General features: G+C 54.1%; 1 protein-coding gene across 2 annotated transcripts in view; it reads right to left on the bottom strand.

Annotated features, from left to right (window-relative positions):
* The window catches only part of CLIP2 (CAP-Gly domain containing linker protein 2), an 83184-nt gene that overhangs the window by 54938 nt on the left and 13864 nt on the right, over positions 1–14382 (bottom strand). For both annotated transcript variants that reach the window (XM_066274586.1, XM_066274588.1), the window contains exon 2: positions 5021–5211. In XM_066274586.1, the coding sequence (XP_066130683.1) occupies positions 5021–5144 (124 nt within the window). In that variant the 5' untranslated portion in view covers positions 5145–5211. The remainder of the gene's footprint in view (positions 1–5020; positions 5212–14382) is intronic.

Raw genomic sequence — 14382 nt, 5'->3', positions numbered from 1 at the left:
GCCCACTCTGGGACCAGCCCTGTGTGGGCCCTTTGAAGGGATCAAGATCTAGGGGGTGAGCCGCACCCGAGGGGTCTGGCCCGCTGCCTGTCTGAGGGGGAATCCCCTGCACTCTTCCTTGACCTCCTATGTCCTGGGTCCCCAGCATGAGGAAAGGCCAAGAGCACACTAGAGGACAGTTGTGACCAACTTAATGAGAACAGCCCACTCCTCCACCCTGCTCACCTGCCCCCGGGTGTGACCTGAGTTTATGGGGCTGGGACTGAAGTTGAAGCCCCAACCACCCCACCCCTGGGGTGGGACCGCAGGTGCCAGTGGCCTGAGCCAGATTTAGACCCAACCCAGCGAGAACCTCGACTCCATCCCTGCTGCGCTCTGGTCCTGTAACTCTGGGCAACTCAGCTGAGAGCTCCTAGCCTCAGTTTTCTCATCTTTAAAATGGAGAGAACAGCAGTTATCTCATTGGGTTGTTGTTAATGAGAAAGAAATGTGGTAAGATGCCCGCTGGAGAGCCCTCTTGTGACAGAGCAAGTGTCAAAGTTGCCCCTCCTAGAGAGGACATCTTGGGCAGGACCACAGTGCAGAGGATAGGAAAGGTCCCTCAAGGACCTGCCTGCCCCATCAGAGCAGCAAGGCAGGGGAGCTCGACAGTGGCTGGGGTCTGTCCCCTCACTCAGCAGCCCCGATCCTCCCAGTCCTCTTTTTGTTGGGGCCAAGAGGGACACCCCTGACCTGGCCTGCCCAACCTGAGGTTCAGAAGCGAACCCCAAGGCAGGGCTAAGGGCCCCTGTTCACGACGTCTCACAGCCCCTTTCCCACAACTGCAGGGCGGTGTCGGACCCTGCCTGACAGCTGCAGGCTGGTTCTGACCAGAGGGAGGGCCACACACCAGCAGCTGTCTGGGGCTGCCAACCTGGAGGCCTGAACCCCCTCCTCTTTCAGGTCCAGGCTAGATTACAGACCCCCAGTCACAGCTCCCGAACTTCCATGTGGGGCCCTGACTCCTGTCCCGTCCCATGAGCAATACCCCCCTTGCCCACTCAAACTGCTCTCTGGTTCTGACATGTCAAACCTCAGGGCTTCTGTAGCCGCTGTTCCCTTTGCCTTGATGCTCTTCCCCTAACCTCAGCGGGGTTGGCTCCTGTCACTCAGATCTTTGCACCAATGTCATGACCTAAGCAAGATCCTCTCTGACATCCTTATCTGAAGCAGCCTCTGGGTGCTCCCTCCTCTTCGGCTGGGCTGCCCTGGATCTCACTGCCCCACCCAGTCCTCTGCCCACAGGTGGGACCCAGACCACTCTCCTGTGCACCTGCTCTGACCACCTCTGGGCCACCTCCTAATGAGAGACCCCTCCGACGGCCCCCTTGGTTCTGCAGCTCTGAGTGTCACAGCTCTGGGGACCGACACAGGCCCTCTCATCTCCAGCGGGCAGGGGGTGGGGGCATCAGCCCAGGCCCAGCTCTTGGCCAGACCCTCTGCCAGAAGGCTGAGCTCATGCTTTGGGAGGCAGCCACTGCCCCGATTCCCAGAAGAGACTCCAGCTTTTTACTGCCCCCACCCCCTACCAGTCTCCAGCCTCTGGCAGAGCCACCCCTCAGTGCCCCAGTGCCCCTCACTCAGGGTCCCAGCCTCCGATGGGGTGGCACCTCCAGCTCCTGGGAGAGCAGATGGCTAGTTTCGGGGGGGGGTAGGGAAAGGGTCCTGAGGGGCCACAAGAGTAGGGGGGCACAGTCCTGCCCTGGTACTTCCACCGGCGCCTCCTCTCCAGAGACTCTTTGTCCCTGGAGTAGGGACAAAAGCAGATCTGGGTGTTAAGGAGTCAAAAATCTCCCTTCCCTTCTCGCAGGGCTCCTCTGCCTCTGCCAGCTCTGCCGGCTCTCCACTCCTGCCCTAGCCCGGGTGTCTGCAGAGGCAGCTGGTGCCAGAGGAGGGAGGGCACCACCAAGCCCAGCTGCAGCCTTTCATGCCCACGTGGGGCTCTGTAATCAATCGGACATTCATGCAGGGGCACCTCCTCTCTCTGGAACAGCCCTTCGGGGTAGAGGGGCTCAGGCCAAGTCAGATCACTCAGGCCCCACCTTCAGGGGCTGCCGGACCACAAGCAGCATGCCACACTGTATGCTCCCTCCCCACCCCCTTGAGTGGCTACTGTGCAGCTGTTCCAAAGGACAGCAAAGACACTATGGGAGCAATCAAACGTGAAAAAGGAAGATGCAAATATGGGGGCAACCTATGATTTAATCACTTAAACCAATACGTGCAATAGAAAAAAAGATTGGGAAAAAATATACCCCCGTGGTGGCTGTGATGAGGTTCCATGGAGGGGTGCTTCTTTTTTTATCACTTTCAAGTTTTTCTGGGATGAGATTATGGATGGGTGGAAGGAAAAGAAATTACTCTCTAATGAGTTTTGTACCTGTAGGCACTTCACTGACTTGATCCCATCAGAGAGATGCTATTATCCCATTAGTGGCTCAGAGAGGTTAAGTAACTTCCAGGGGCAGAGCACATTAGATCTGGATCAGAGCCAGACGCAGGCCTCTCTCGGATCAGGGAGGCAGCACTGAGGAAGGAACCCAGAGGTGCCTGGGGCTCTGCCCAGTAGAGAAGAGGGTCAGGGCAGGCCTGGCTGCGGCCCTTCTCCAGAGAGTGGGCCGCACACCCGCCAGTCCCAACCCCCACTGGACCAAGCCCAGCCCACCTGGTGCCTCTGCCCACACTCTTCCCCACTGCCTGCAAGTCCTCTCCCTCTCCCATACCCCCAGTCCCAAGGCTATGCCTTTCAGGTTTCCTCCAGGAAGTCTTCCCTGATGGTCCACTTATGGTGGTCAGCCCCTTGACCTCTGAGAGCCCTGGCAGTGAGTATAGACATCCTTGCTGGGTGACCACATGTCACTGGTCTCCCCAACCTGTCCTCTTAACCTCTACAGTCCATTCTGCATATGGTGGCCTGAGGGGTGTGTACTCCTTTGCTAAAATCCTCCAACAGCTTCCATCACACTTGAAACAACCCCAAACTCCCACCCTTCATAATCTGCCTCTGTTACCCTCAGCCTCATTCACACTCCTCTCTACCCAGACCCATCTCCCTTCATAATAAACAATTCATTCCTGCCTCAGGGCCTTTGTATCGGAGGTTCTCTCCACCTGGAACATCCTTCCTGCCTTGTTTTCTCCCTCCTGGCTTTTTCTCATCGCTCAGGAGTACGTCCCAAGAGTAAAGGGAGGGCCTGACCTGTGGTGGTGCAGTGGATGAAGCGTCGACCTGGAAATGCTGAGGTCGCCAGTTCGAAACCGTGGGCTTGCCTGGTCAAGGCACATATGGGAGTTGATGCTTCCAGCTCCTCCTCCCCTTCTCTCTCTCTGTCTCTCCTCTCTCTCTCTCTCTCTGTCTCTCCCTCTCCTCTCTTAAAAAAAAAATAAATAAAAAAAAGAGTAAAGGGAGAACTGCCCCCTGGGAGGGGAAGTCTGGACCTTCAGACGAGGATGTACTGGGCAGACCTGGCCGTGCCGGTCACCGTGGGCCACTCTGCGCAGCTTGCTCACCCTGTCATGCTGGTTGCTGAGTTCTGCCAGTGACCTGGTTCTGCCAACTGCCCAGGCCTTTGGCTCAAACTTTCCTTGACCCAACCAGGGTCCAGATTTCCCAGTCTGGCCTCTGACTGTTTTTCATCTCTCCAAACTTCTATGCCAATCAGATGAGATGGATAGCATCTTACCTTGATAGCTGCAGTATATTCAAAGCAAGGATTTGTGCCCAAAGATGTTTCAACTGCAGAGAATGGGTTTAGAAAGAAATTTTCCAACTCCTTCTACCATATATCTTTTGATTCACAACCTCCAGTGGCTTCCCACTGCTATCAGGATGTTAATAAACTCCCTGCATAAGCCCAAGCTGCCCCCACCCGGTCCACCATCTCACCAGCACACTTCGCACCGGTCATGCTCCAGCCTCACCTAGTTTCTTTCCCTCCCTGTATTCCCGCTCCTGCCACTGAGGCTTTGCACATGCTGTTCCCTCTGCCTAGAATACCCTCCCCTCATCATCTAGTGAACTGCCACCTTCCAGACCCCCACTCACACATCCCACCTCCCAGGCCTGGTCAGGCCCCCATTATAAGATATCATGACATTGGGCCTCCCCCACCCGACTGGCAGCCCCTGAGTGCCGGGACCACAGCCGGTTTTGCTCAGAAGGAGAGCTCTAGCGGTTAGGGGTTAGGACTGTGCCAACCAAAGCAGGCCCTTGGCTTATATGTGTTGAACGAACAGAATATTTTACAGCCACTTAAAAACGATAAGCATGTGAAGTTTTTATGATATGAAAAATTGACCTGTTTATAGTAGATGGAAAAAAGCAGATTTCCGAGTTGTAGATGCAGCATGATTACATATACATAAGAAAAAAGGGGTAAGGACATAAACCAAAATAATAGTTGCCTCCAGACGGTAGGATTATCAGCAATTTTATTCCTGCATTCAACTTCCCACACATCCCACAGGGTCGATCATACTTTTATGATCAGAAAAAGCAAGTAGCAGCTGTTCTCTACCATTTGCCTTCAGAGCTGGTGCTCCCAGCCAGGGCGCCCTCTGCCCACAGACAGGAAGACTAGAGGTCAGATAAAGAAAGGTTAAAGGGCATGGTTCTGGGTGGCAGACAAGCAGGCTGATGGGAAGATGGGGCTGGCTCCACCAGGACAATCTCAGACCCTAGAAGGGAGACAGAAGGGGGCGGAGTGACCTTGGGCAAGACGCCAGGCCTCTCTGGAACTCCATTTCCTCACCCGTAGTGGAGCCAATAGTGGTTCCTGCCTCCTGGGCTGGCGGAGTGTGAACAGAACAGCACACGTAAAGCGTGCACTGGTGCCAACACTAATTCATCGCTCAAGGCGTCACAGTCAGACAGAGAGAAGAACGTCCATGTACTGCCGGCCTCCAGGCTGGTCACAGAGAGGCCCTTCCAGGAGACACACGTCCCCACCCAGCCCCTCACCCTACCCCCAGCCCTGCGCACCTTCCTTAGATCCAGTGGCTGCCGCCGTGGCAGAGGCTGAGGCTGACCCGGAGGACGTTCGGCCCATGGGGCTCGAGTGTTTCCCCCCACGGCCGGGGGGCTTCAGGCCACTGGGCTTCTGCATGGTGGTGCCACTCAGTGGGTGGGTAAGGGCCCGTGCAGGTCACGTTCTTTCTGCCATCGTCACTCACCTGCAGGCAAAGAACAGGACTGATCAAGTTGTAACATCACCCCGATGCCCACACAGTGGGATTCCAGCACTGCCAGACAGACCATCGTCACTCCCTTTTCCTACATAGGGAAACTGAGGCACAGAGCAGTGGCAGCAAGTGTGGGCCCAGTGTGGTGGTAGTGTTGCTAGAACAAGTGTCCTAGTCGGCTAGACTCAGAGGTCTGATACATTCTATCTATCTCCTGGGCCCAGGGGGCGAGAATCAGGAGCAAACTGGCTTGGGGTCTGCAGCAATGAACCCCAGCAGCCCCATACTAGGACTATGAGGGTCAGCACAGCCACCAATAGCTGAGCGTGGCTCTCACCGTGGAGTAGAGGCCAGTGTGGATTCCGACACATGGCAACCTGGTGGTTTACTCTCCATGAGCCTCCAGGCTCTCTTGGACTACTAGCCAATAACTCATATCCCTCCTGACGCAGGCTGGACAAAGCGACATCTAATCTCATCCACCAGCTCATTGTTCTGCCTTGCCACAGAGGCCACACTCCAGCTCTTGGGCTCACCCTCCCAGGACCTGCCCAGTCCACCCAGTGTGGGATATACACACACAGAGGCCTACACATCTCACCAGGTGGGATTCACATGCCCTCTGCTGGCCCTTCCACCATTCTAGCTCGTTGCCTTTACAACTAAATACAGAATGGTATGATGTATATGATGTATAGGGAACTAGTTAGTGTTTGACAAAGGGGACTCCTGAGAGAGGTAGCCACCAGTCTCCAAGGTAATCAAATCAGTTCAGGGTACCAGATGCCAGCAAGATAGGGCCGGCTGCAGGGAGACTGGAGGACAGGCATAAAGGACAGGCCACCATCCCCTGGCTCCCTCACCCCGTCCTGTGTGCACACCCTGTCTTGCATCAAATGTCAACGGAGGGTGCACCAAGGGCTAGGCCCTGTCCTGCCCGAGAGCCGCAGGCCTCTGCCTTGGGAGTGCACTGTCCAGTGGGGAGAGGGAATGCAAAGCACCACGAAACAAATGGAGGTTCAGGGTGAAGGCTTTACCCACTCAGGCCCTTGAGAACAGGGAAATCAATGCTCTCTGGCACTCCACTCTGACATAGTCAGGGATGCCACATCCTCTGCCTGTGCAGCCATATTCTTACCCCCACCCTTCTAGAGAATCCTTTTCTCCACTCTTGATCCACATGAGTTATGTGGTGACCCCTGGTGTACACACATGACCCAGTTCCGTCAGAGCCCCCGTGGTTAGCTGAGGGGGGAATCACATGACCCAAGAAACACTGGGGCCTGAACTCTGGCTGGAAGCTTTTGGAAGAGGTGCTTGCTCTCCTCGCTCTGGAGCTGCCTGGGGATGGGATGGATGCCAGGACCTGCAGGGTCATCCCAGGTGCCACATGGGAGAGCTGCCAGGAACAACGCTAACACAGAAAGCAGAGCTAAGTCACTGGATCTGGAGGGCCTGGATCCAGCTGAGCCTGAAGACGGCCACAAATCCTCATAAACACATGCACCGTTTTCTCTTTTTGCCTAAACCTATTCAAGGGACACTGTTGCTTGCCATCAAAAATGTTCTGACTAACATAAAAGCCAACTGACAATCCACATGGCAGGAATACGCAGTGCCCTCAGAGTGGCTCTCAGGCCAGCAAGATAAGCCAGCAGCACTATTACCTGTCCTGGGTGGATCAGCCGTGGGAAGAATCAGCTCCTCACATGGGCTGCCAGCCATAAGAACCGAGAAGAATGAGCTCCCCCAAGGTACACGGTGGTGACACCTACATGCCCAGATGAGCTGACGGGAGAATGGGACATGCCTGCCGACCCTGAGCCGGCCCTGGAGCCTGCAAGTCCAACACTACAATCCCCTGATACACAACTCTGAACCCGGGAATGCAGGCCAGAGCATGGACATGCCTGCCGACCCTGAGCCGGCCCTGGAGCCTGCAAGTCCGACACTACAATCCCCTGATACACAACTCTGAACCCGGGAATGCAGGCCAGAGCATGGACATGCCTGCCGACCCTGAGCCGGCCCTGGAGCCTGCAAGTCCGACACTACAATCCCCTGATACACAACTCTGAACCCGGGAATGCAGGCCAGAGCATGGACATGCCTGCCGACCCTGAGCCGGCCCTGGAGCCTGCAAGTCCGACACTACAATCCCCTGATACACAACTCTGAACCCGGGAATGCAGGCCAGAGCATGGACATGCCTGCCGACCCTGAGCCGGCCCTGGAGCCTGCAAGTCCGACACTACAATCCCCTGATACACAACTCTGAACCCGGGAATGCAGGCCAGAGCATGGACATGCCTGCCGACCCTGAGCCGGCCCTGGAGCCTGCAAGTCCGACACTACAATCCCCTGATACACAACTCTGAACCCGGGAATGCAGGCCAGAGCATGGACATGCCTGCCGACCCTGAGCCGGCCCTGGAGCCTGCAAGTCCAACACTACAATCCCCTGATACACAACTCTGAACCCGGGAATGCAGGCCAGAGCATGGACATGCCTGCCGACCCTGAGCCGGCCCTGGAGCCTGCAAGTCCAACACTACAATCCCCTGATACACAACTCTGAACCCGGGAATGCAGGCCAGAGCATGAGGCTGCTCCCTTGCTCACCGGGATCTGGCCCTCCAGGAAGCCTGCTCACTAGGGAATTGCCCCATGGTTTGTGCACGTCTCTTCCTGTGAGCCTGATTAGGCTACGCTGGCATCTCCAAGCCTGAGAGGGACTCACTGAACTAGCAAGGGGGTGTGAGGGTGGTGTCTGGTGACAGCAAATGGGTGGCCACTCTGAGAGTTGCCAAACGAGCTTCTTGCTCCTGTGGGTTAGCTGGGGGACCCTCTGACCTAGGAAATCTTGATGCAGAGCCCCACATACCTGAGGCAGAGGAGAGTGTGTTGCTGAGACTGAAATGAGGTACAAGGACACCCTCCCCATGCCCATGGCCCCTCTCTGCCCAAGACCCTCCCAGAGGAAAAGAGCTACAAATCACATATCTAATAAAGGACTTGTATTCAGAACACAAAAAGAACTCTTACAACTCACTGATAAGAAGACAACCTAATGAAAAATGAACAAAAGATTTGAATGTCATTTCACCAACCAATGAAGATATGCAAACAGCAATAACCACATGAAAAAATGCCCAACATCGTTAGCCATTAGGTAATGAGGATCAAAACCTCAAAGAGATGCCACTTCACACCAACTGGAAAGGCTAAAGCAGGAAAACATAATACCAAGTGCTGATGAGGATGTACAGCAACTAGAACATCCATATTGTTGGTGGAAATAAAAATCAGTACAACGACTTTGGAAAACAGTTTGGCAGCTTCTTAAAAAGTTAAATACATACCTACCATATGACCGAACCACCCAAGGTAAATAAAAACATATATCCATACAAAGATTTGTAAAAATAAAAATAAAAATAATGTTCATAGTAGCTTTATTCATAATAGCCAAGAAGTGGTTAAAACCCAATTGTGCATCGTCTGGTGAATGCACAAAGATTACATCTATACAGCAGTACAGCACTCAGCAATAATAAGGAACTCCTGACATATTCAACAATATGGGCGAAACTCAGAATGCATTATACTAAGTGAAAACACCAGACTCAAAAGGATACATATTCAGCCTGACCTGTGGTGGCACAATGGATAAAGCGTCAACCTGGAAACGCTGAGGTTGCCAGTTCAAAACCCTGGGCTTGCCTGGTCAAGGCACATATGGGAGTTGATGCTTCCTGCTCCTCCCCCTTCTCTCTCTCTCTCTCTCTTCCCTCTCTATAATAAATAAATAAAATCTTAAAAAAAAATTTTCTAAAAAAAAAAAAAAGGATACATATTTATAATTCTATTTAAATAAAACTTCAAAACTACAGATAGGAAGCCTAATGGTGGGAACGGGGACTGATTCTGAAAACAGGCATAAGAAAACTTCCTGGGTGGAAGAAATGTTCTAAGACGGGACTGTGGTAATGGCCATGCAATTGTCTGTTTAAGCTAAAAGTCATCACACTGTATGCTTAAAATGGGTAAGTTTTTTGTTGTTTTTTTACAGGGTCAGAGAGAGGGATAGACAGGGACAGACAGACAGGAACAGAGAGATGAGAAGCATCAATCATCAGTTTTTCATTGCAACACCTTAGTTGTTCATTGATTGCTTTCTCATATGTGCCTTGACTGTGGGCCTGCAGCAGACCGAGTGACCCCTTGCTCGAGCCAGCGACCTTGGGTCCAAGCTGGTGAGCTCTTTGCTCAAACCAGATGAGTCCGCGCTCAAGCTGGCGACCTCGGGGTCTCGAACCTGGGTCCTCCGCATCCCAGTCTGACGCTCTATCCACTGCGCCACCGCCTGGTCAGGAAAGATGGGTAAGTTTTATGTTATGTAAATTCAATCTCAACTTTAAAGTAATTTTATTTTAATTAAATGTAATTATTTAATTATAAATTATTTTTTAAAAATCCTTGAAGGTTTTCCATAGATATTAGTACAATGGGCTTCAAGGCCCTCCTCACCTCTTTCTTTCCTTTTTTTTTTTTCCTCCTCACCTCTTTCCTCCACCATTATTGACCCTCCCTCACCAATTTCACTGAAGACACTGGCCTCCAGCTGCTCCTGGATCACACTAAACAAGTTCCAGCCTCAGGGCCTTTGCACATGCTATTCCCTCTACTTGGAATGCTTTTCCTTCAAATATCCAGGTATACTAGATGTTTTTCAAGTATCTGCTAATCCCCTTCAAGTATATGCTTTAAGTATCTGCTCCAATGTCCTCTTCTAAGATGACAACCCCTACCCAGTCCTCCCTACCCTGACCCTGTTTTGTTTTTCCCCACTGCACAAGGACAGGGATTTTGGTCTGTTTGGCACGGTATCCTTAGTTTTGACAAGGGTGCCTACATTTTTTTAAAAAAAATGTATTTATTGATTTTAGAAAGAGAGAAGAAGGAAGAAAGAAAAACATCTATCTGTTCCTAGATATGCCCTAACCAGGGATTGAACCCTGAAACCTCTATCAGGATAACACTTGAGTCACCAATGGAGCTATCCAACCAGAGCAATAACTCACTATTGAATAAATGAATGATGCCTGCTCATGGCAGGGAGAGGTCTAGAAGGTCCCCTTCATCTCTGCAGGGCCCAGTACTTAGGACTGTGTGGCTTGTGGTGATCAGCCCAGCTGGCCGGCTGATACAATGGCATTTCATATAACCAGCCTGACCTCCCCACTAGCCAGCATAACCTTGGAGACAGGGAACAGGTGTTATAACCATGTCCCTGCAATGGAGGCTGCCCAATCTTCTTGCTGATGACCACTCATCTGACACTTTCCCACTGCCCAGACTGCCTGTGCCTTTTCTCCCATCTGCTTTTCTTCACCTACTCCAAAACCTATGAGAGCATCTAGCTAATGCTTCCTCTTCCTCTAAGAAGTCTCCCAGGATTTTGGCCCACAGAGACCTTAGGACACACACACAGAGAATATATGTTCTCATATATCTTCATCTTGCCTTCTGAGAGCTCACAGGCAACCCCAGGCAGGGCCACAGACTCTTTCTGAGAACCCAGCCCCAGCACAATGTCTGGCACGGAGCCCGCAGTCCAGAAACTTGAGGAAACACACATGCTGTGACCCAGAGGACAAATCCCCATGGACACTCCTTCCACGAGAGGCTTCCGGAGGCTCTCCTCATTGCCCTTCTGTCCTCTGGCCCCGATGATCCCACTAATCTCCAGTATGAAGAATCCACTACCTACCAGGTCTTATAGGAATGTGGCCTCATTAGTCCTCACCGGCCCTGTGAGGCAGTGTCCATAGTGACAGAGCCTCTGAAGCTCAGAAAGTTCAGAGACTTGCCCAAAGTCACATGCAGCTCAGTGGCTGAGGCCAGCCCCCAGTCTGGCCCTCCGCTGCCTCCTACACCACCAGGCCCAGGCCTGGAATAACATTTGTGAGACCCCTGGCCTCTGGAGAAAGCGTCCACGTGCCTTGTGCCTCGCTGACAAAGGAGACCAGAAGAGCTGGTGGGGCAAGAGAACTGAGGCAGCACTGACTCAGTCCCAGCACCATGCTGAGGGTGCGCGGAGGGCCGGGAGGGGAAGCAGGCAGCCCACCCCCTTTGCCCCCCCACCTCCACTGGGGCCTCCAGAGCTAGGGGAGCATGGGAGGGAGGAGGGGAGAGGAGAATGGTGAACAGGAAGAGGGGGAGGAGGCTTTGGGCAAACTGGCCTTTGTGAGTCAGCCCTGATCCTGGAGTAGAGGAAGAGAAAGGGTTTCTTGGAAAAAGCTGGACATGGTGGTAAACTGGCCTCTGGCCACACTGCAACTGGTGGGGAAGGTCCGGGAAGGAGTCTATGTAAGCTGTGAGGGTCTAACCCTCAGCCCCAGAGTGGCTGTGGGAGCTTGGCCCGGCGCCTCAGTTTTATCACCTGTAAAATGGGTAAAAGGACGCCGCCCACAGGGTCCGTCCACGCCTGGCAGACAGGAGCTGCTGGGAAGAGCAACTGTGGCTACTCTCAGGTCTCTATTATGATGCTCTCCGAAGGCCCGGGGTACCCACCCCACCTCCCTCAGGGACTCAGGCCCAGACAAGGCGGGCGTGGGAGAGGCTGGAGAGGGAGGGCGGCATTCAGACCAACAGGCCCCCTTTGTGCTGCCCTCAATTGCCATTTACTGAAGACAAACCCGGGCTGCATTTCAGGGTTTCCATTTCAGCCGCCCGGGGGGTGGCACGCAGGAGTTTCAGTGGAGATGAGGACCAGGAACTCTCTGCCAATCGGCAGCCCAGGGCGCGGCCCCGACGGAAGGACAGCCAATGCCAAATAGGGCAGCGGAAAGCCCATCTCCGTGTGCCAGCCTGCCCGGAGGGCAGGAGTGGTGGCGCTGGAAGGGGGCTCCCAGGCCAGACGCTGCTGGGGGACCAGGCCATGGCTCACCCCCTGGGCTTCCTGCCAGGAGGGCGGTGCTTTGGCAGGACCCTGCTGCTGGCTGCGGCAGCACGGCCCAGGCCTCACGGACGCTCACCCCCTGACAGTGGCAGCTCTCCCTGAGCCACTCCTCCCCCCTCTTCAGGGTCCTGGCAGTCAGGGTGCCCCTGCTCCATGCTCCTCTCCTGAGCCTGCAACCAGAATGCAGGGACGTGTAGTGTCCAGAGGTAAACCGACAGCATGGGCCCTGCCCAGTGGTCGAGAGCCCTAAGGGCCAGGCCACAACACATCATCGGGGAGGGTGGGGTGTTGGCTCCTTAACAGGGATCTGGGCAGGAGGCCACTGGGGACAAAGTGAGGCACAGACCACACTCTGCCAGGTCAACCAGACAACCGAGGCTTTAGTGGCTGAAATGTGTGTGGAGCGGTGGGATTCAGAGACCGGAAAGGACAGTAATGACGAGGGGGGTCGGCCGGTGCTGGCCACCAGGCCAACGCCACCCGAACTAAAGGTGAGCCCTCCCACAGGTGTGGCACGGGCTCCCCTAGTCCCGCCCCACAGGGCACCCCAATGCTCACAACTACTTCCAGGCATCAGGCCCAGGAAGTGAGGAGCAACGAGGAGCACTGAGTGAGCGACTGAACAGATGAGATGTGCGGGCCAGCAAAGCCGCTGCTGGGAGCCGAGGAGAGTGGTGGGGGCGGGGGTGGGGGCGGGGCGGGTGCTGTGGTAGACACGGGACACAACAGTGAGGTCTGAACTGCGACATGGGCAGAGGCTGGAGAGGACAGAGAGGGGATGGATGCTGGGTAGCATTTGGTGGCAAACAGCAAGGGTTTAGGGGGCACCCCGGGTTCGAGCAGGCGGTGGAATCTCTGATTTGGAGGGACCCACAGGGAGAGACCGACAGGAGGGACCCGGGAGAAAGACGGCAGGGGCTGGAAGCAGGAGCTCAGTTTGGGACGGCTAGGTGTGAGGTGACTAGGAGAGCCTGGGGGTGCGGTGGGGGTATGGAACGGGAGGCAGAGCGCTGGGCTGTGGCCCTTGGGAGAGTCACTGCGGAATGAGGAACACGGGCCTGGGCACCACCAGCATGGAAGGTGAGAGGCTGGAGAGGAAGAAGAAGGGCACCACAGGCTGTGGGCCTGAGGGCACCCAACAACACAAGGGCATGAATGGGACAGCTTTCAGGGAGAGGATGCCCGGCTGGAGAGCCGCTGGGCCTCCCGGTCTTCAGGGCAATGCAAGTCCAAGCCACAGGGAGCTCCCATTTCCTACCCAATCAGATGGGCAAAAAGTCAAAAAGCCAAGTAATGCCAAGTACTAGAAAGGCTACAGAGCAGGAGCTGGTGGGCGGGGTGGGCACAGCCTCGGGGAACCCTGCCGGGGCAGAAGACCACGCCAGGAACCTTGGCAGGCCGTGCCCCCTGGGGGGCACCCACAGGGTGCTTATCACAGCCCTCCACGCAACAACCAGGAAACGTGGTTTGGGGGTGGGACCAGGGCTGGGCAGGGTAACTAGGACTTCATTTCTATTTATAAGATTTGTTTAAGTACTACAGTATGTACATGGGAGTTCACTGTACCCTCTCTATTCCTTTATTTGAATGCCTAAAGTATTTCATAATCACTTTTTAAACAACAAAGAAATGACAGAGCCCTGGCTACGTAACTCAGTTGACAAGGCACCAACCTGGCGCACCAGAGTTTGTGGGTTCCAACCCCGGTCAGGGCACAGGCGAAAGCAATCAATGAGTACACAACTAAATGGAATAACTAAGTGTAAGGAGTTGATGCTGCTGCTTCTCTCTTCCTCTTTCTTCCTCTCTCAAATCAATGGAAAAATTTAAAATAAAAAGACTTCTTAAAAATATCAGTAAAGACAGAAAGGGAGAGCAAACAGTTCCGAGAGTAAACCTCCACAGGTGCTGGCCACCAGGCCAAGGCTACCCAAACTGAAGGTGAGCCCTTATTGGGCATGAGCCTTATTTGGGCATGGCCTGGCCTCCCCTCATCCTGCCCCATCAGGCACCATCTCACTCATGCCTACACCAGAAACCCAATGCTAACCCAACCCCCAGATCCAGCAGGGCCCTAATGATGGGTGTGACCACCATACCCACAAGCCTGCTCCCAGCTGGCACCTACTGCCTGTCCCATCCAGCATGGAAGGGAGGTTTGTTTCGTCTGCATTTGACCGAGGTTCAGGAAACTGCAC

This window comes from Saccopteryx bilineata, chromosome 4 (genome assembly GCF_036850765.1).
Source record: "Saccopteryx bilineata isolate mSacBil1 chromosome 4, mSacBil1_pri_phased_curated, whole genome shotgun sequence".
Lineage (NCBI taxonomy): Eukaryota > Metazoa > Chordata > Mammalia > Chiroptera > Emballonuridae > Saccopteryx > Saccopteryx bilineata.
Note: the sequence above shows the minus strand (reverse complement) of the source record. Positions and strands in the feature narration are given on the sequence as shown.